Source organism: Mastigoproctus giganteus, chromosome 10, assembly GCF_048544385.1.
Source record: "Mastigoproctus giganteus isolate SK-2022 chromosome 10, ASM4854438v1, whole genome shotgun sequence".
In the NCBI taxonomy this organism is placed as follows: Eukaryota; Metazoa; Arthropoda; class Arachnida; order Uropygi; family Thelyphonidae; genus Mastigoproctus; species Mastigoproctus giganteus.
Window position 1 is genome coordinate 94,703,296 of NC_143584.1, and position 23,241 is coordinate 94,726,536.

Here is a 23,241-nt window from a genome sequence, read left to right on the forward strand (position 1 = left end):
GCCTGGTGTTACGAATCCCGCTTCTTTATGAATCCCTTTCACGTGGTGAGAGAACCAAAATGTAGTCCTCTCATACCCTTGAAAGTGTGGTAGAAGCATTATGAACACATTTAATTATCCTGCAAAGTATGAAAAATGTACTGTACTCTGGTGGTGGTGGCGGCGGCGAAGTAATGGCGTAGGAAGTGTTTTCGTGATGCGCATGCGCCCTTTGATAACAAAGGACTAACATTTAGATGCCACAGGTTATCTGGAATTTGTTTCCACATGATCTGTGGTATCCCTTCATGGCTGCAGTGTATTCGTCTGTGAATGGCTTCTTCCAACAGGATAATGCGCCATGTCACAAAGCCAAAATTCTACAGAACTATTTCCAAGAAGGCGGGAGTAAATTTAACCTTCTGGATTGGCTTCCACACTCACCGTATCTCAATTCAATTAAGTACCTGCGGGATAAGATGGAACGAGTTGTTTGGAGTAGAGATCCGCAATCATCCAATTTACAGCAACTGTGGAAAGCAATTGAGTGAATATGGGATCAGCGTCTGTGGCCCGATTGAAAACACTTCGTTGGGTCCATGCCATGGCGAATCCAGGTTTCCGAGGACTAACGGGGGAACCTACTCTACTCTCTGATCTATTAAGCATCAGTACCTAATAAAGTGGCTACGCAATGTAGTCTTTTCCAAATGAGATACATTTAGCATAGTGACTATAGTGCCGTGGTAATGAAGCATACAGAGAAACAAAGCTACAGTGTAAAACAAGGCAGTTGGAAATGACATGATGAGCAATTAAGAGAATGAAATTATGGTATCGGGAAGCAGAAGTTGGAAGATGTAGTTGTTAAATCTGTTTCCATGGGATTACTCAAGAGTTAGGCGAACGGAAAACTTTCTACATGCTTCACTCTATGCAAGTGGTTCTCAAACGTTTTCTTCCAGCTCTCAGAAATCTTAACGTATACAGTCACTTCTAGACAATTCCTTTCATATATTGACCAACAATCTTAAGTTATAGGCGCATTTTGGCCATAGCAGCCCTTGCGGCAATAAATTCCACTACAACAACAACTCAGAAATCTTTATTATTTTGAACAGTTCGTGCTCTGTAAGTGTTATAATTCTTTTGATATTTCTTTTTCTCAAAATATCAAAATCTTCTTTTTTAATATTTCTTTTTTAATTTCAAATGCGCATTTAGGCCTTTTTGTGCAGTACAATAAAAAATAACAAATGGAAATCTCTATAGAAACAAAATATTTCTTCTTTTTATTCAAATAGGTACTTAAATATCAGACTTTTCAATGAATGGCTTTACCAGTTATCCAATCGCCCAAAATGATTGTTGTAAAATAAAAATTCAGTAGTTTTGAAATTGAATAAATTTTATACAACTCCTTTAAGTTCGTGCGGAAAACAGAGAAAAAAAATTGTGCCAGTGACAATTTATGCCGTAAAAAACAGTTCAACAGGAAAATGAATATTACTAAGCATTTTGAAATAGGTGAAGGCCATTCTTCTACTTCCCGAGTGGTTATTCGACACTACATAACAATCTGTAGAAATTTTAATACAAGTGTATTTTAAACATATTGTGCGACTTATAGAATTTAAAAACAAAAATATGTATTATTAATTTATTTTATTTTAGGTAATGGTTATTTCTTATTAATTTAAGACTATATATTATAATTGCCAATCACACTTTAATGTGAAAGTGCAAGTGTATGCTTATTGAGTGGAAACGCAACAGCGGAACCAGAAGACAAACTAAAATCATATCGCAATATTTTATGTTCGGTTCATTGAACTTCTTTTACTGAATGTATTATTAATCAATGATTTCTATTGTATTTCTACAGAAGTGCTCCGACCAACGAGTCACGAACAAAACCATCTATTCGACCTTTGCCCGAACAATCTCCCCAAGTTCGAAAGTAGCCAAATCGATCATATCGTTATTGAAAAGCTACGATTGGAAGAAGATCGTGTTGATCGTGTCCAAAAATGCTAGTGACAAACAAGTAGAAGAGGCCCTGGAAGAACTGGCGAAACGACACAAGATTCAGATAACGAGTAAATTCTACATTCCAGAAGATTACGTGACTCAACACAAAAGCAAATTGGAGGACATCGTTGAAAAGAGTTACAAATGGACTAGAGGTAAATTCATCTGCAGCTAATTGAGAGTAAATACATTTTCGTTCTCTCTCTCTCTCTCTCTCTCTCTCTCTCTGTCTGTTCCCTTCCATGTATGTGCTCCTAAACATCCTTTCGATCTGCGTGATTATTTCAATTCTGCAGTGTTAATAACGAGATTAAAAGTGTAGCAAAAGAATGCGTCTTGGGATGCTTTTTTAAGAATTATTTTCTTATTGTTTATATAAAAGCGTAACAGTGGATGACCGAAGGACAGCGAATCCAGTTAGTAATAACAGCTACACTTCATATTATGTGCACTTTGCGCGTTATATATAGTACACGAGAAAAACGTTTACCTTTACTTTATATAAAATGTAATTAAAGAAAACTGATAATGATATCAAATTATTAAAAAAAAAACATAATTTAATGCATTGCTAAATACACTAAGTGGCAATTTATTAGGTACACCTACCTAATAGTGATAATTCTTTACCCCCCCCCCCCCCACTTTTAACGATCAGAACAGTCTGGATTCGTCGTGGTATGGACTCAACAAGGTGGTGAAATAATGCCACTGGTGAGCGTTGACTGAATTGCTTTCCACTAGTCCATGTTGTCTCAATTGCTTCCCCACAGTTGTTGCCAACTGGATGGTTGGGGACCTCTACACCGAAGAGTTCGTTTCACCTTATCCCTCAATTACATTGAGATCTAGTGACTGGGGGAAGCCACAGTAGTAAGTTGAATGTTCCTGGAGCCAGTTATGTGCAATATTTTGCCCTTGTGGCATGGGGCATTCTCCCTTTGGAAGAACCCAATCGCAAACAGATACACAGCAATTGACGGGATGCTCTTTGTCGGAAACAATTTCCAGATAACCTACAGCGTTCAAAGGTGCGCGTAGCATAGTTGATATGATCATCGTCCTCCAACACCGGATAGAAAAGCTTTGAGTTCAGGTCAATGATGTGAAGAATTTTTATGGGATTTTTCCACTCCGTGGTTGAATTTGTCGGCCTCAGGCGAGGACTGTGTGGATTTTTCTCAAAACTCGTTTTTAAATCCAGCACAGAGAAGATATGCGCAATTTATAAAAATAATATGACAACGCCTCATAGCTTTAGAGCTTACATGTATAGTATCTTATGTAGGGCGGAACCTGAACGTCAGTTCCACTTCTTGGTACACTGTGATGATTAAAGAACTCTGTAAAAGGCCAGAAGCGTATGGAATGTTATGTTTGGGCAGTGTATGTGTGTGTTGTTCAGTTGTTTCCGGCCACTTTGCCACCAGGAAGGCAATCACTGGAAATCCTGCCGAGTATCTGTTAGCCACAACTACACACGCACCGTGGCCAACCTCGACTATCACGCACTGAATGTTCAAAGCGAGTTTGGAACCATTCAAAAGAATCCCATCCTCGTGGGATATTTTTTTTTTATTATAATCACCGTCCTCCCCACACCGGGCGGAAAAGACCCGGTACGAATCCAGTCCACGACGCGAGAATTTTTATGGGTCTTTTTCACAACTCGGCTGAGTTAGTTGGTCTCAAGCGAGGGAAACGTGATTTTTCCTCCGGAAACTAGTTTTACGCCCAGCAAACAGAAAATCGACACAACACACGCAATTTAGAGTCATATTTTATATAAAGGATCAATATGGCCTAGATTGCTAATACGACTAAAACCACCAACAACAAACATTGCTGTTGACACCGGGAAGGATGGTTCCATCGACTCATATCGTTTCCTTCATATTTTGGTCCTTCCTTCACTGTTTCACTGTGATGGAAGGACCAGAATATAAAAAAATAGGAATAAAACAGTCATCCCATCACAATGAAACGGTGATGGGAGGATGGTCCAACCACTTATAAGCCCAATGTAATCATATCTTCTTGTTTGTTGAAATGAGTGGATCTCAATTGCTGCAAGCTGCAATATCCCATCCGTCACAAGACCACTACCAATGTTATTTTCTGGACTGTTATTTGACTTTCTAGCTAGCCTTTCTGTTATCCTCCATCGGCCTTCTATGACTTCCATGCCCCAAATCACAATTTGGTGCATGGAAGTCACATGTGGAAAATCACGATTTCTGTGTTCTGAAATGCTTCTTTGGTTACCATTGTTGTGCAGGATTGCTATTTGACTAATTGCGACCTACTTGTTATCCTGCACAAGTTTTGTCAGTCTCCACTGTTGTCTTGCATCAATGAACTGTTTCCGAGCACAGATCACCGTTGGCTAGACGTTATTTGATTATTGGACAAATCTCGTTGTACCCAAAACAGAGCTGTACGTGTAAACCCAGCAGTGTTGCACTTTACGAGATACTTAAACCACGTTCAAGCACTTAAACCGTCTTCACTGAAATGCATACTTTCGGCATCCCTACGTATCGGCTCATCTGTTTACTTCTCGTGCTACTAACACGTAACTTTACTGAAGGAGCTCTTGATATCCTAAAAAGAGCAAGCGTACCTAATAAAGTGGCCACTCAATAAATAAATAAAACCGATGAAACGTAAAAACAGCGGATAACGATCAGTTAAATTGGATGCAGGAATTAATGAATACGATGCATTAAAAAAATTTAGTTAAATTACTTAACATTTTCTGAACTCACTGTAATTACGCGCAAAAAGCTAATTTTAGCACGATAATCAATGATTGTATAGCAAAAAAAAGTTATATAATACACACACATATCCCAGAAGAAATACGAAGAATCCCATTCGAAAGAGATCTTGTAAAATCCCATTCTAAAGAGTTCTTGAACAACTGCAACTTATTTTTGAATACGATTTTGTAAGATAAGTACATAATATATGTAAGCAAGCAACAAATTTTATACGATATGAGTAACATTTTAAGCATTATTAATTAGGTTTCTTTCAATACACCCCAAGTTTCCTGGGGAGGGTTTTACATGTAAATAAGAAAGAGAATAAGCCAACTGTGCGATAGTAATGACTTGGAGCCGTTACAACAGTCAACTTGTGAATGGTTCCAGACGTGCCGGTGCAAATATCGCAAACATTATCGCCATCCTGTGGGGTTCACGCACAACAGTCTCAAGTATATCGATAATTGTCCAATAACCAGAAAACATCCAGCCAAAATGGCAGGGATGTAGCCAGAAACAGTTTGTTAATGTGAAATGCGGATAGAGGGTGAAAAGAATGGTGCCGTCAAATTACAGTGAAGTACATCGGTCGTGTGCGAAGGGAGTATATCGGAAAGTGCGAAGCAGCCTGCCAAAGATGCGGTGTATCAGCAGACATCCTCACTGGGTTTCACTCTTGTCAGAATAAAAAAACAAGTGGATACAAGAACACAAGAACACTTGTTCTGTACATTCGAGGAGTGGAAAAAGGCTGCACGGTCCGAAAAATCCCCGTTTCAGTTGTTTTACTGAGGGAAGGGTCAGAGTATGGCCCTTCGTAACAGGTAGTTAATGTTAAATTCTGCAACTGGTGGTGGAAGTGTCATAGTGTGGTACCTTCGTGGCGCACATTGCATCCCCTGATACCGGTGGATCAACTTCTACTTGAACATTGTGGCCCACCAAGTAATCCCTTCGAATGGTTACTTCCAGCAGGATAATACCCCGTGTTACAAAGCATGGCTCGTTTGGGAATAGCTCTAAGAGTAAGAGTGCCGTTACCTTACTTCTTGGATCTGCTCAGCCACGGATCTCAACCCAAGTGGGCATTTGTAGAATAAAGTAGAACGTGCTGTTCATCGCAAGGATCCGCGTCGTCCTGTCTGAGACAAATTGGGGATAGTATTATTATTATTATTATTATAATGGCTAAATGATGCAAGAAAGCATGCTTTTTTCAGCATCTGCCAAAGGAAAAAAAAAAAAAAAAAAAAATTCTATCATTCATATTATACCTGTCGCAAAACGTTCCTCTCCAATTCTGCTTTGCATTTTACCCAACCATCAACCACAATCATTGTTTCAGGCAATTCATTCCAATGGTCTTCAACGCGCTTCATGGAACCCAGCCTTCTGTTACTCACCAGCCTTCACAGGTAGTAATAGAAGGCTCAGTGCATATAAGCACAGTTCTCTCCACACCGGATGGAAACGGCCCGATTCAAATCCGGTCAGTGGCGCGAGAAAAAGAATTATGGGCATTTTTTACAACATGGCTGAATTAGTCGGTCTGGAGAGAGGGTTTCCTGATTTTTTTCTCTCGGATACGCGGGTTTTTCGTCCAGCAAACAGGTAAATTGACGACAGAACAGAAGTTACAGATTATTATATACGGCGCAATATGGTTTAAGTCGCTGATGCGCCTCAAACCCAACAATAACCTTCTGTTGTTGTTGTTGCCCTTAATTACATCTATCACGTCCCCCACTAAGATGTCTAGTCGGCACTTTCTAAGCCGTCCTCCGTATGGACATTGACTAGCACACCCTCAATCTTGTTTCCCTTGTCTGAACTCTTTCTAGAAGTTCTTAAAATATAGCCAGCAGACCTGAAGTTACAATCTAGTTTACGCGGGACAGCATTCTGTGCGTATTGACACTTAGTAGAGTCGATCGATTATGCTCCGATGACTTTGGCTGTTCGGTGAGCTAAAGGAGATGCTACTCGCTATTAGGTTGGTGAACTATTAAATTAACCACTCTTGTGTTATTGCCATTTCTGATAGCAAATACAGCAATGATATTAATGAGTGTTGATAACTGTTATATGGTAGCGAGTAACCGAAGGAAAATGTCAAATGGGATCGACGCTAACCCAAAACGCTGCGTTGATATCATCTTCTAAGAAGGTATAGTACCCTGGTCGGAGACTAACTAACAGCACAAAGGTGTGGATAAAATGTTTTATTCTCCATCAGTTCAAGTAAAAGTTACAACTTGACACCTTATCAGTATGCTCTCTGTAATCGGTGACAGAATTAGGTTCACCATTAGCGCAAAAGGTAGTCCAGGTTATGGCAATGCATGTTTTCCAGATATTTAGATAGATTTGTGACTGGACACCCTGAATATCCCGTCTTTCTCGCGGTTCATAGCAATTAAATAGACTGTCTTTTTGGAAGATTTGCAACTAAGCCATGTTCCACGGAATCTCCGTCGTCTTTTATTTTTGTTCATCTCGTTAGATCCATCATTAAACTTTATAAGTAAACCGCAAAGAAAAGTGATGCAAATGTCCATGTTAATATAGTAAGTAAATAATATGTGTGGAGTTGTTGGCAAAAATGCCATTAAGTTGCATTTTTTACCAGTAGCACTTTTTCGAGAGTAGTTGAAGATTTTCAATAAAGTAGACATTCAATCGATCTGCTCAGCTGTTTTGAATTCCGCAGAAGCAACTAAGGCCAATAGATGTCAGTATGTGGTGTCTGTAAATTGCGTGTGCTCTATGCTTGGTTTGCCACTTTCGCGGGATGAAAAACGTGAGTTTAATAACCCTCACCCAAGACCGATTAATCCTTCCACAGCAAGGACCTTCAAGAAGCACATTTTCCTATTAAAACTTGTCCCAACTAAACTAGAAAGGTCATTCTTTGCCTTAATTCCACAATAACAATTCTAAATCCCTTACATTTTTGTTTTAATCTATAAGCGCTTTGCAAAATTGGTATTACTCTCCGCAATTTTCACAACTACACGCAATATCTCATGGCGACAGCCGTCTGGGATGCATCGCAGCACTCCATTGTAAAACTAACACCAAGTTCCGCTCTTAGCAATAAAGTCACTTCGATCGTCCTGCACCTTGTAATGTGGCATTTTAAATCTTCCACCGTTCGCAGCAGGATTGTTTCATCTCATTCCATACGTTTTAAATCTCGAGGATTCTAGTTATTGTCTGACCGCTTCCTGCGATATAAAAACTCCAGGCAGATGCAATATTTAGGAATGAATCTACCATTCGGCGCTTCCCTAGAGGCTGATATTGAATTCGAGGAAAAAGAAAATTATGAGTAAGTCTAATACATCAATTTTTTTTCTCTTTTGAGTAAAAACTGCGCCGCTTCTTAAACCTTTCAAATGAAAGGAAGAAATTAAGGGGTTTTTTTTAATCAATGAAAAAATATTAAAAATACAATCATTACCATATTTATTAGTTTCGTGAGCTCAAAAGAGGGTTAACTCAGAGGCGTATTCCATCCTCCCCCTCGCTGATTTAGTGTAGCCTCTCCGAGGTAAATATTTAAAGTTTAAAAGTAGGGAAATTCGTTGAGAATGATTCGCAATGAGATGTAATATAGTGATGTTCTCGGGGCAAACATTGTTTTGCCTTTAATTTTTATAGACAAGTAACATAACGTGAAGAAGACTGATAGCCCACCCAATCCTGTTCAAAAGCTAGAATGGTTGGTCGGGTTATCAGTCTTCGTCACGTTCCTTCAACAAATTTGTTCAAGATGTAGTCGTGATTGCCACAAACTGGCAACCAGCTGCAGCGAGGACGTTAAGGCATACTAAAAACAAAGATATTCTGGAAGAGCAATCACGTAGTAAACGGGAGTCAAGTGATGAGGTAAAACTACTTTGCCAGCTAGCGTTAACTTCATATAATGCCATCTTCCCGAAGCAGCCGGTATCAATGAACGTCACGCTATGATATTGATCAGTCCGTTCACAGTTGAACTCGGTGAAAATTAGAAACTTAAGTTATTTTTACGTGATTAACTTTTACCCAATGTTAAATTAATTATAAGTGATACATTAACTATTAAGAGCGAACCAAAGCTACGCAAATCGAAGAACTCCAGCGATAATAAACTACCGGGTTACTGCCTGAGTCACGAACACTCGACTTCAGCCATTGATATGTCAACAAAACCTATAAGATGAACAGTATAAATTTTTCAAGAATGAAAATCTTCGAATATTTATTTATTTTTCCCTTAATCAATCAAAAGTGGATAAATTGTCTGTATAATTGCTGTTTCTTCAACTACTAAGATTCTTCCGGTGAAATGACGCTGTCGATAATTTAGCATCAGTACTAAGAGTCCTTCGTACTATACCTTTGTCAGAAGTGCCAATCCTTGCAAGATACAGACTACAGCGAACGCAAAACAAAGAGCTGATTCAATCCCACAGTCACTAGACTTATCTCTAAAATACTAGTCGCCAAGATGGATTTCTTATTCGCCATGGCGATCGAGTTTGTCGAGCCCTGGTTATAGCAATAAACAAATATGACATTACGTATTATCTGTACCATATACACTATTCGTAGCTTAATACTTTCTGTCCTAATCAACTCTGGATTGCAATTTAAATGTATTTTCTTGGATATTCATGAATGTCTCTTTTTTATGTGCTCTCTAGTGTACGTGATACTGGCAGAAACGTACGCAACACAAGACTTTGCTCACATAATGTATGAAAGGGAGTATCTGCAGAAGGGAGAATACGTCATCATTTCAGTTCAGGAAGAAGATGTTTACGATCCCGAGAGCTCAGAATATCTCGTGAAAGGTAAAAATATATAAATTATGCGTTGAAATTTTTTTTTTCAGGTGCTACAATAACTATTCTATTCTGACTTGGGAACTGAAGTTTCTTATGGTTGCGCTCATCCCATAAATCCAAATAATGGAGAATGTTCGCAAGAGTTCTGTAAAATATTATCCCTAATTAGTAATTGGAGATAATAAAACGTATTAATAATTAGTAATACTAATATGTAATTAAATAAGTACAGTAATTAATTTATGAATGAATAAATAATGCAAGCATTTTATGTCACAGAGAATAACAATTATAAATGTACATAAAGTCGTATAGAAAAACGGTACGCACCAGTCCTCATTTTAAGAGGTAAATATATAATGATTTTACTGCCGTTTGTAATAAATAAAAAGCAATCTATTTATGTAATAAAAATTTAACCAAAGTTAAGTCTCCCATAGAAAGGTTACCAATACGATACGCTATGGCAGACCTTTCCAAAGTGAATGTCGCATCGTATCTCAAAGAGTCAGCAAATTTTGACATCAGAGTATTTCTTTCACTGTATATAGTGATCTCATAGATTGTATTGTAATCAATTACTGAGTAATATATTAAAAATTTATATTTGTTTCTTCATGCGCTTAATCTGTGACGTTTCTGCGAAATTTTTTATTATAAAACTGTCTTTATTGTGTTTTAGTTTTCGAAGTTTCTTGGCCCCACTACAAGAGGATCATCGAACCATTTCGATCGGTACTTATATTGACTCCAACTGGCCCGATTAACCCAAACTACACCGAATTCCAGGACAAAGTAAGGAATTATTCCGCAGCAGCACCCTTTAATATAGTGTTCCACCCATTCATAAAAACACAGGTGAGCAAAGATATTCTTTTTTGTTTGTTTTGATTTAAGTAATTGATTTTTATTACTTAAAAAAACTACATTGCAAACATTGCAAGTTAAATGGAAAAATGGCTGGCTAGCTAGCTAGTACAGCATTTAAATTAGGAAGTGAATAAATACCTTCAAGATGTGAGCAATCTGTCCACTTAAAAAAAAGATATGCTTGTGTTGGCAGGCCCTAATCAAAGATGGAAATGGTCGAAGAATGTGTAAAACAGTTCTTGGCAGGCCCGAAGATACTGAAGTACGGCAATTAAGTGATTTTCATTTGAGGTAAAATACATTATATGCCTGAAACCAAAACTGGTTTAGATTTATTTCAAATGGGAGTAACTGAATTGTGAAAAGGCAATTTCACTAAACTGCTGCTGAACTTCGCTTTGTTCCCCGATTGAAACGGTCACAATGACCACTTTGCGAGTTTGCAATTTACGCTTCTTCGCATTCCGTATTGATGTGCAGGGTCGGATTTCACACTGGTCATTTATACAAGCAATAACTTCCGTTTCTTGTAGTATATAATTGCATTATGTTTTTGTTGGAGAGGAGGTTAATGGCGCAAGGGCTACTGTGGCCAAAGGGTGCCTTTAACTTTGAAATGGCATTACAGACGACGAGAAAATTTGCAAATATAGTGGTAAACATGTATGGCCATCACGCTAACGATTATTCAAAGGGCACCTAGTTTTTAATAACCATCGTATTTAATCAAGCATCATTTATTCTTTTGTTATACCTCAAGGAATTGGAAATTTTCCATTCGGTCTGCTTATCATACCATTTGTATAGACTGAGTTCACAATGGCTTTACAAGATCTCTAAGGCGCATTATAACCATAGTAGCTTATGCGCCTTTAAACTCTCCCATAACAACAACAAGATCTCTGGTTTCTTAATTCAACTTCTTTAGTTAATTTAAGAAACCAGCTTCATATACAGAGCTTCTTCAACCAATTCAAATTATTCCCTAATGCGCGAAAAATTATATAAAGGCAAATAAAGGATCAAACAGTCCGCGCCTCGCGATTCGAAAAACTTCGATGATGGGGAGTTTCGGCTGACTTTTAAGATGAGAGAGTGAAGAGGATGAGCTCAGCTTTCAGAATGTTATTGTACAGTGAAGAGTGTCATTATAGCTCTGCCGTAAGGAAGATGTACGAACATTTTCGTTAGTTTATGACGCGAAAACAGGAGATAAGTCAGAAAAAGAACGAAATAAGGGGATTTCTGCGTGACTCATTGACGAAAAAGGCAATTCAATCTGCAGTTTGCGTGAGGCTTCACGATCTTTGAGTACATTGCGCAACAACAATGTCCCAGAGTTATAACCTAGTTATTATCTTTATGATGATAATGACATCACATGAACGGTTCTAAAAAACATCTAAAACCTCTTTTTGGTGTAACCGTCGGTTACAGAACTATTCCAAAGCAAGGTAAAGAAAGAAACTACAAAAATTCCGGGTCTTAGGAAATAAAAATACTTTTACGTAGCAACATACAATTTAATACACTAAAAACGGAAATTGATTTTGCAATGGGTTACATACATTGAGTGATCGCTGAATTATGACCACCCCTATGAAAACTGAATGTGACCCGTTTGACCACGTGAGGTACTGAGTGCGGAGTTATTCGACCTACGTAGCATAGATAAGGTGTCAGTGGTTCAGTAGGTAGTAAAATTCCGAGAGTGATGGGTAAAAGGAAGGATTTATTGGACTTTGGTAAAGGACAGATTGTGGGTGCTCGACGAGCTGATGCCTCGATTTCCCAAACGGTTAAACTGGTGGGGTGTTCGAGAGCCGCCGTAGTTAAAGTGTACCAGGACTGAATGTGGATGTTCCAATACAGAATGCAGATCGTTTGGAATGAAAACAGAACATTCACCTTTTACAAAAATAACAAAATGCTTGTTTGCACCCCTCAGCTCTGCACCAAAAATAATGTGCGACATCAGGGCGTCCGAAAGTTGCTCTACTAATGCTTCTTGCGTTGCAGGCGAACTCAGTCGCATTTTCACGGTACATTCGAAATCTTCATGTTGTGCATCAAAATATTCCTCGACAATAATCTTATTAAAAGCATCGTCGATATTGTCGAATTCCGATGGCAAAATGGCTTCGGCAAAACCCACAGTCCACTCTCCAGGTCCTAGATTGACAGGATGGGGTAGTCTCACAGTACAGTATAGTGCGACTGTGTGTTTTCTGGAAAAACGTCCATGCTGGCGGAACTAGGTAGAATCAGGTATTCCATCACTAAAATAATTTGGGATTATCGCTCTTTCTAATCGACGTAAGTTTCCACAGTCTATCAGCCAACCTTCTAAAAATTGTAGTGATAAAAGATCTTTACACTTAAACAGCGATCGACTCTTATACACAGCGAAACAACTGTCAAATCCACTCTCGATAAGGCGATGGCTAAATGAATAATTGTTTCGCTTCCATCACAGCTTATACATCTGCTTGTGTGTCTCTGGAAATGAGGAGGAACCGCATCTGCAAGTATTTCTAAAAGAACCGATTCTGTAGGGTCTGAATTCTGCTTTCTTGTTTCCAGTACAGTGATATATATGAGAAACAGTCAGGTAAGTCTATATCCGTTTGGGGGAGAGGAAAGTTAGTCTGCCATTCTGAAGAATGTGCTCTAGTCTCTAGATGCATCCCGTCTCGTGTTATGAAAAAGTCACCGCCCGATATTCCAAGCAAGAACTGGAGCTGCTTGACTCTTTTTTGAAACTGCATTCTGTCTGAAATCCACTGTCCATATCGGTTTTCACTAGATGGCACAATAAAAATTTAAGGAGCGGTGGTGGCAAAGCTTACACGCTTTTTCAACTGACTTCTGCAAGGAAACGAGTCTGTCCCACTCATGTGGTTCCAAGTTAATTCTCTTTATCGTCGGAATCCAGGTAGAATTATGAGAAGTAAACACACGAATGTCGACAATATTGCCACATACACTGAGTCGTTTGCTGGAACTAATTCGTTCAGAAAACGTAAAGTTCCCTACATTGATATTCATAGAGGGCATTGCAATCAGTAATACAATCACTGTAATTAATCCTACTGCACATAAAATTATTATAAAAGACGCAATTCGGATTCGTCTATCCAACTCGGGTCTGCGTACGCTCGCCATTTCACCAAAATTTGCCTCTTGCCACGATACACTCTTCTCTTCAATACACGATCAATGGCATAAAATTCGGGGTGGTCTACTTTTTTGCAGTTCTTCCTAATAAAACCTTCCAGAAATGATATTATCAGATATGTCTACTAATTGATAAGTCACAGGTTATGTCTTATAAATATCGTTCACCACAAAGATTTCTTCTGACCAATTGCGAGTCGCGCCTTTTTCGAAAGTTGATTTTTGACGCGAAATGCGAACATCTCCTTTGACAAACAATGAACGTCCAGGAGGTGTTGCTGTACCATATAAGCGCCTCCACACCTCTGATTCATTAGAAAAATTAACTTCAGCCGGCGGCATGCTTATTGTTCTGTGCTTAGTTTTATTATACCCCTCTACGAGAGCATCAAGAATATCGATATAACGGTATGTATTTTTGTGAGAAAAATATCCCCACATCCTCCCACGCATTGTCCGGTGGAACCTCTCAACCAGACTCGCTTTCGTGTCGCCATACGAAGAAAACAGATGAACACCTTCCCTTTTCATTAATTCACGAACATGTTTATTCCAGAACTCTTTTCCTTTATCGGTCTGTAAAAAGTAGGGTGGAGAACCAGCGCGAAACACCTTTGATAAAGCCTGTGCAACCTCTAATCCGCGTTTAGTTTTTAGGGGAATCATCCATGCGAACCGGCTGAAGCAATCAATAACAGATAAAAGATATTTGAATCCGTTATTGAAGTCAAATCGACGAGATCGCATTGATGCTGGTGTGCCGCTCATAACCGTTCGTAATCGTTTGAAACGATGTTTCACAGGTCTGTGTAGTGTATAAGCAGGTTGTGTCCTAAGCCACTGTTTCATAGTAGAAGGGTTGCCACTAAAAGCGTTCTGAAAGGCAGGTTGCCCTGCAAAGCTCCCTGGCTTTGAGAGGGTGTAATAAGCGGTGTACAGTTGTCCATTCATTACAAACTGACACTAAATTAGTTTAAACACAGTACATATAATCACTTGCGTATTGTTCATTACAAAAAAATAATTCAGGTAGAAATCATACAATTTTTTTTATTAAAAAATAATAATTTACATTTGTCATAAAAAATGATAACATATTACATCTGGGTTAACATTGCCTTAATCAATAAATGCTGGGCCAGCACAAAATAAAAAACACTATCCCTGCAATTGGTTTGTCGAATCTAGAATTGTAAGCTCAAGTTCTTCGATTAATGCGAAAGGAACAAAAAGAAAATCTGTCTCACTTAAGGAACGACAATCGTAGCTCAATTTCACACAAACTTGCTTCAGAGAAGATGTTAAAATCTCTGCCATGATTTAAAAAACATGTCTGTACCCACGCAAAACTTCTAGATGACTGCTAATGCTGCTAGCACGAGAAATCAGGGTAGAAATGTCATCGATGTCAACTTCAACAGACTTGTCTTGGAAGGAGAAATGAACAATGTCTTCGGTTGCTTCTACATGGCAAGTGCCACCAAGAATAAAGTCTGCTTTTCTACCATCATGTAAGCATCTTCTCAGAGTAGGGAGGTGCGTGCGATTTCATAACTTCTCACACATCTGCAGATAAAGAAATAACATTATAGCGTGATTCTATAGAGATTTTAGGATCGAACTCGCTAAGGGAAACATGGAATCGAACTCCTCTTGACAATACAAACTGCAAACTTACACGAGATATAGCGAAAACAAACTCAAGTCACTATATAAAAAATGCACTCTCAAAGCCTATCGATCAGAAAAATTATATATACCCTCTTTGGGGGAAACCACCAATCAGAAAACGTTAATGACCCTCCAATCAAATGGAATTAAAATGTATCTGGACAGGCAGAACCAATTACAAAGGTGTATGGAGTCTGCATAATAGGGAAGAAGTTGTCTCATAGCTTTATCGTAAACATTTCCTCAAACTACCAGCTGGAACCTGTCTGGAATTCCATTGCATCACTAATTGATATTTCTGACTGATAATAAACCACATGCATCAGCCCTGTGACCCACATGCCACTTTGATTGGTAACCCCATCCCACTTTTCCGTGCCAATAACCTCCCTGGGGGGGGGGCATGTAGCGAGGCCCTGTATATGTACGCCGTGGTGGATACAATCTACTGTCGTGTACGGATTTGGCGTCAACTACATGAGGCTTTTCATCCATCATGCTTGGTTCAAAAGTGCAGGCCGGTGGAGGCGGTTGTATGGCGTGGGGCATGTTTCACTGGCAGGAACTTGGACCCGTGGTGCATGTGGAACAACGTATCAGTGGTCTCTGCTATCGTCAACTGTTTGCTGATTGTGTGTACCCCGCTATGTTACAAGGAGCAAGTTTGAGAATACATCGCAACAGGAAGAAGACACACGCAAAGATGCATTGTGTTTCTAGAAGAGAGTTCCTAGCTCCCAAAAGTTCTTGAGTAGGAGCTCATAAAGCATTTCCGCCTTCATGTAAGCGAAGCTGAGCAAAATTGAGCCTACAGTCCCACTTAAGATCCAGAGAGGCTTTGCGCGAGTGCAAGAGAGAGAGAGAGAGAAAGAGAGATGGTAAAACAAACTTGTACATGTAGTTGCTTAACATTAAGTTGTTGCCTTTTGTCTAAACGTTTCTTATTATGTTTAGTTTATCAAGTTTCCATTTCTGTTAAAATAAGTCTTAAAATTTCAATGAATGCTGGGATTGAGATGTAATATGTTGCTAATATATCTGAAAATAATCTTTTTTTTATCATTTATTAATTTAATTCTTTTTCTAATTGTATTTTATTTAATTCTTTTTCTAATTGTATTTGTTATTGTTGATCTCTCAGAACCACACAGTAAAAACGCAATGATTTATGGCCGAAACAGCATTGGTTTCTGGTCGGAAGTTGTCATTTTATTTTATTTTTTTCCAAAGACCTTCAGTAACTGCAGCTGACAGCAACTGCCCTGTTATCCTTACCATTTTGGGTTTTTAATCTTTTATAGGGGGATTACAATGTAATTTCTATATGCTTGTGACACTCCTGATTTAATTATATGCATAATAAAGATAATGTATAGCAATATATATCTGTTATAAATGGATTGCTTATCTTAAAAATTGGGCTAAATGGACTACTTTTCTACAGAGATTGAAAATTAATCCGCTACAAGAGTGCTGCAGATATTTGATTGCCTTCGTTAGGTTCTTTTCGGCGATTGCAATTTCACTCAAAGGGGATTGTGCACCGATTCTTCCAAGATTGAATCATTTTCCGTGTGTAAATCTTTTAGGTCAAAAACCGTGTGCCTATCAGGTCGAATTGGCCCACTCCATAAAAACGTGTTCACCATTCATTTGTTCCCTATTTCTGTTGACCACCAATTTTCTTTCACTCTCATCGATATTCTCATTTCTTTTTAATGCTGTTTGGTACAGCTCTCGTGTGATCATTGTTATAGGAAGAGCTATACCGATTTTTCCGGTAGATTCTTCTACTTTTAGAAGATGTTACGCAGTTAGACGTTTGAGGATTTTTTCTAAGTAATATATTTCCCCAAGAGAATATGCTTACATTGTTAGGTCCTGTTTGTTATCTCCTTCTGCAAGCGTTTACTGATCTTTACTGCTGCTTCTACTTCAATCGCTCTGTGGTCCAATTTTAACTTTGTGAAAAACTTTGGTATCGCTAGTTGGGTTAAGTGCAGTGCTTCTAGTGTAGTAGCTAGCTCTTTCTTGGCCTCCCTGATCGAGAAGCACATTTCAATCTTTCTCTATTATTCTGTCAGTTTCCCAGATTTAAATTTGCGGTAAGCTACACTCATAGCTCCTTTTTTTGTATTTCCCTTGTGTGTTCTAGAGCGGTAATATGATACGTAACTGTATTTTCATATCTTCTTTTACGAAGACAATTCAAAACCCCTTTAAAAATTATCTTAGTTGGTTGTTGGTTACTTTGTAAATTGTGGATTTCTGATAGCGAATTATAACCCCCCCCCCCACAACGTTTTTTTTATCGGTTCTTCTGGTTCTGACCAGGTTTCTATCAAGCAAAGGAAATCAATATCTCCTTGTGTTATCGCTATTTGTAAGGTGAGGAGCTTGTGTGCAAGTTGAAGGATGTGATGTTCCGAATCTCGAGATTCTTTTCTAGACAGCTACTGCACTCGATGCCTTGCATCACGTTTTTACAAGGCTTCACTAAGGCTTCGATCTGCCAAGCGCCCAGATATGGAAGATGAGTTGCTTCGTCTGGTGGACATCAGATTATTAAAGAAGATTAAGCCAATTAGCACGTTTTAATTTGTTTTACTTGAACAGATATCCCACATTCGTCGTAACACATGGCATTAAAGTTTCTGGGTTGCGTAAAAGGCTCTAGCCTCGATACGAAAATTTTCTTCCGGTGCAACAAAAATAATGCTATAGATTTCGGCAAACGGGTTGTTTACAGAAAGCTATTATGAATTCGACTTACACATCACCTACAAAAATGCATCTTTAAAATTCCGAACTAATGGAATAAATTTATCGAAAAAGAATTAAACTTGACCAAAACTTATCGATCCGTTTCTCAGATATTTGGGGAAATTAATTAAAAGGTCACTGTTGTTGTTATTATGTTAGTTGTTATATTATTATAGCCAACCTCTATCTAGTAAAAAAGATGTACACCGAAAGGACAGAATTCATGGGATACCAGGTTCCTGGGCAAGGCGAGCTGTCACCCCTCTCTAGTGGACGAACCTACTGCTTGGCAGGTATATAGGTACACTGCATTCGTGTAGACGGTAATTCGATGTCAGTATGGATAAACGTTGTGAGTTAACCAACTTTGAAAGAGGGATGATAGTGGGTGCCCGACGCATGGGTCACTGTCGCGGACTGGTACAGAAATTGCACTATCCCCGTTCGACAGTATCAAGAGTGTATAGGGAAAACGCCATTTCTGGAATAACATCTCACCGTGGACAGCGCGCGCTGTGGGCAGAAAAAGTTGGTGGGCGTGTCCGTCGACGTCTGTCTCGCATTGTTTCAGCCAGCCGGAGACCGAGAGTGGGGCAAATCACCGCAGACTTCAACGTGGGAGGTGCCAGAAACGTCTCCACCAAGACCATCAAGTGATCATTAGCCGCAATAGATTATGGGAGTCGCCGACTCACTAGAATCCCATTGCTAACACCACGACACAGGACTCTATGCTTCAACTGGGCGAAACATCGGCACTGGACCTTCTATGATTGGAGACAGTCTCCTAGTCCGATGAGACCCGTTTCCAGTTATTTCGAGCGGACGCTGGGGTGCGTACCTGGAGGAATCTGCACGAAGCTATGCACCCGTCATGTCAACAAGGAACTATTCAGGCAGGTGGACGGTCGATAATGGTCTGTAGCGTGTTCAACTGGCACACGTTGGGTCCTCTGGTACTTCTAGATGCATCTCTGAACGGTCCAGGTTACATGTCCATCCTTGTGCGCCCAAAGGAAATGGACTCTTCCAGCAGGACAATGCCCCTCCTCACAGAGCCATGGTGACTAGAACATGGTTCGAAGAGCATTCCGCAGATTTTACCACCATGGAGTGGCCTCCCCGTTCATCGGACATGAACCCTGCGAAGCATCTTTGGGATGCTGTGGAAAGGTCCGTTCGAGCTTTGGATCCTCCACCCACCCAGGAATGCGACGGAATTATGAACAGAGGTGCAGCAAGCATGAATGGAAATACCTGTGGAACGCTTTCGTGTGACTGCCCTTTTCCGTGCGAAAGGTGGGTTTACCCGTTACTAGGTAAGTATTCCATGATTTCTGTCCACTCAGTGCATACATAATTGACTTTTATACATGTACATGTAGAAAATGCCCTAGACGCAATATGGAATTATATCAACGATCAGACAATTAGTTTAAATATGTCAAATTTACCTAGGAATGAAATATTCTATTTGATTAAATTTCTTGTACAAACCAATTATATTTCCAAGCTAAAATATACAAGCAAATATTCGGGTTACCGAGGGGGCTTAGCTCGAGTGGATTGGTTGCTGAAATTTATCTGAATAAGATCGAACTGATATTTAATGCCACTCAAATATAACGTTTTACGGTAGATATCTGAATGATATCTTAATAATTACTAGTAAACATAGTACAGAATGTCCTGGATACATTTAATAACATACATACAGATTTAAGTTCACTTTAGATATGGAAATCCCGCAGAATAAATCCATAAATTTTACTTTAGCCAGGGTTAGAGAAAACACATTTTAAAACTTATAGGAGGCCGACGAATACCGGAAAATTTTTGCACTGTTCGAACTATCATTCTTTCACATATAAACGGAGCATTATTCATTTAAAGAGGTTATTCATTAGGTACCATCATGAAAATTAGTCAACAGGCAAAATATAAATTGGAGACGGGTACAACAAATGACAGAGCGGATCACAAACATTTTATTAAAGTTCCATATATACAACATTGGTATAGACAATTCATTAACATTCTTAAGAACACTGAATTTAAGATTGTTGCACAACCCATGAATAAACTCCACTCCGTCCTGAAACTTAGGGCGATTGGTGTAGTTCCTACCATGGACGCTCACAACATTCCTTCTGGTGGGTGCAATTCCGCTTATATTGGCTCCTACCAAAATTCATTTTCGATAAGGATACAGCAGCATGTGACATCGGTTAGGGCAGGTGCCTCGGAGCTTGCGTTGCATGCGATCAATAATGGACACGTGTTTCTTTTTAATGAATCGAAAGTCCTTAATGCACAGCAGGAATATTTTAAATTATTAATTGCTGAAAAATTAGAAATGAGATTAAATGCCGACTATTAATATACGCAGACCTTATAATATTTTGGACTCGTGGACTAACGCGAATGTATGAACAGTAATTCATACATTGGTCTATACAGGGTGTTTCAGTTAAACGTTTCAGAACTTCTAAGAGGGGTAGGGTACATCCTGACAACTCGAAATCATATAGCAATGTGGGGTCGGAAATGCTTTCCTGAAGCGGTGTTGTACACAGAAGCACCATAAAAAGAAAAGAGACCGTAAGTGAGAAATCGTTTTAATAATACATGAAAAGAAGCAAAAGGTACATGGATTAAAGTAAGTGTTCGAAGTTTCTTCCACGGGCTACAATGCACGCCTCACATCTCCGACGCATGGACATCCGAACATTCTGGAATACTCCAGGCGAATTTCGAATTTCTTCGGCAGCTACTGCGATTCTTGCAACCAGCTCCTCAGCATTGTCAACAGGGGTGTCATAAACTAGCGATTTCATATGACCCCAGAAATAAAAATCAAGACATGATAGGTCGGGTGACCGAGCAGGCCAACGCACGGGACCACCACGTCCGATCCACTGTTGACCAAATGTGACATCCAGGTAGTTACGAACATCTCCGCTATAATGGGCATGGGCTCCATCGTGTTGGAACCACATTGTCTGTTGCGCCGATGCAGAAATCTGTTCATCTCTCAAAAGTTGTGGCAATACTTGCTGCAGAAAGATCAAGTAGATAGGTCCGGTTAGACGACACGGTAACAGGTAAGGTCCGATGAGGTGATCTCCCATAATACCGGCCCATACATTGACCGAAAATCGAATCTGTGCTGCACGACGTCGTATTGCATGCGGGTTCTCGACCGCCCAGATATGGTCGTTACGCGTGTTGAAAATTCCTTCCCTTGTGAAGGATGCCACATCGGAAAACAACACTTCAGCAGGAAAAAGGGGATTTGTAGCACATTTTCCAAGGTACCACTGTGCGAAAGCAATACGAGGTGCATAATCCTCCGGTTGCTGTGTCTGGACACGCTGTCTGGAGTATTCCAGAATGTTCGGATGTCCATGCGTCGGAGATGTGAGGCGTGCATTGTAGCCCGTGGAAGAAACTTCGAACACTTACTTTAATCCATGTACCTTTTGCTTCTTTTCATGTATTATTAAAACGATTTCTCACTTACGGTCTCTTTTCTTTTAATGGTGCTTCTGTGTACAACACCGCTTCAGGTAAGCATTTCCGACCCCACATTGCTATATGATTTCGAGTTGTCAGGATGTACCCTACCCCTCTTAGAAGTTCTGAAACGTTTAACTGAAACACCCTGTATAAATAATCTCGTGTCAGGTTTCGATAAGTTTATATAAAACAGAGGGGGGGGTGTCATTCGCGAATCACTTTTGTACTTCTTGTGAACTCGGAAACAATCCGAATAAGTTGGTCACATAAAAGAAGTTGGTAGCATGCGATATTGATTGGTTCTGGGGGGTTGGTGGCCACCGACTTTCCATGGCTCTTGTCGATGCGCTAGGTGAGATATGAGAATTGAATACATGATGATTTTTATTAGTAGCTATTTTTAATTTGATTTATTTAATACTAAGCACGTGGCATGGGTTCATATAATAATACATTCATTCACGATTGAATGTCGAGAGAATTAAACTCCTACTAAAAAGGGATGAGGTTTCCTCTTAAAATTTAAGATTAATAATAGGACATATTGGGCTTCATGTGCTCTTTCGGGTCTAATACATAATTGACTGCAGACAACATACTCGACGGCCGATCGCAGAAGGGTTTACATGGATCACAAACAGACATAAATAATAAGTTCTATTTATATCAAGAATCAAATATAATAATAATAAAAGAACAACAAAAAAATCACACGCTCCTACAGGTTAAAAGACAGGATGGCATCAATTTCCTCGCTGTATTGGTGGCCTACAGAGAATATAAGAATTTATCTACATTAAGCTGCTGAATAAATTTGAGGAGGGATAAGAAAAAAACCTAACCTATCAAAAGAAAGATTCCTTTACAGGGAAGAATTAATGATGATTTCTGTCTAGTAATCGTTTAAGAAGAGTGTGGGAACTGCCATTAAAGATTTAACGTGAAACCCACCATTGTAATATGGGAGTGGTGTGTTCATCCCAGTTTTTAGATTAATCAAGTTAGTAACCGATATCCCAATGAGAGGAGACTCTTAGCATGGGAGTGTGCCGCAGGTGAATATAAGATGGAAGAAAGAAGGCATTTGCCGGTATATATAGCAATGAATGGTAACTGGATTCGAGATATGAAGGAGCTGTTGATTCAATAGCCACATTTTAAGGAAAGATAGAGCTTTAAGAAAGTTGATGTGAGAATGAAAAATGAATCACGTAATGTTAATGCAATACTGCCCAATGTACAGGGCCATATATTGTACACAAATTGTGTTTCCTTTCCTAACTTTAGGTAATTAATTTTCAAGGAAATTCTGTATGCGCGTAATAGTTTTCATTAAAACTTTTTAGTTAAGTGAAACTTTTTTGTTTCCTTGCTGTCAGACTTTCCAGAGGAAGTGCTCAACTCGTTTATTTACTCAAAGCGTACGTTTTAAACTAATAAAACTTCATTAGTTTAAGATGTCCACTTTCTAGTATCTCTCACATTGTGCAAATAAAACACAATTAGAGCGTTAGGCTCTCATACCCCGTTACTTTCCAGCCCACCAATGAGGCCAAAGAGTCTTGAAACGGTACCGCCTGTGTGGTAATAAAAATAATTTCGCATTTAATTACGTTAATAAACTTGGT

The 23,241-nt window shown here is 39.1% G+C and overlaps 1 protein-coding gene across 1 annotated transcript in view; it reads left to right on the top strand.

Annotated features, from left to right (window-relative positions):
- LOC150079165 (guanylate cyclase 32E-like) overlaps positions 1-23,241 on the top strand; it is a 333,869-nt gene that overhangs the window by 131,188 nt on the left and 179,440 nt on the right. Inside the window, exons 2-4 of the mRNA XM_090383559.1 lie at positions 1,865-2,165; positions 9,470-9,619; positions 10,296-10,471. Coding sequence (XP_090239685.1) covers positions 1,865-2,165; positions 9,470-9,619; positions 10,296-10,471 — 627 coding nt within the window. The remainder of the gene's footprint in view (positions 1-1,864; positions 2,166-9,469; positions 9,620-10,295; positions 10,472-23,241) is intronic.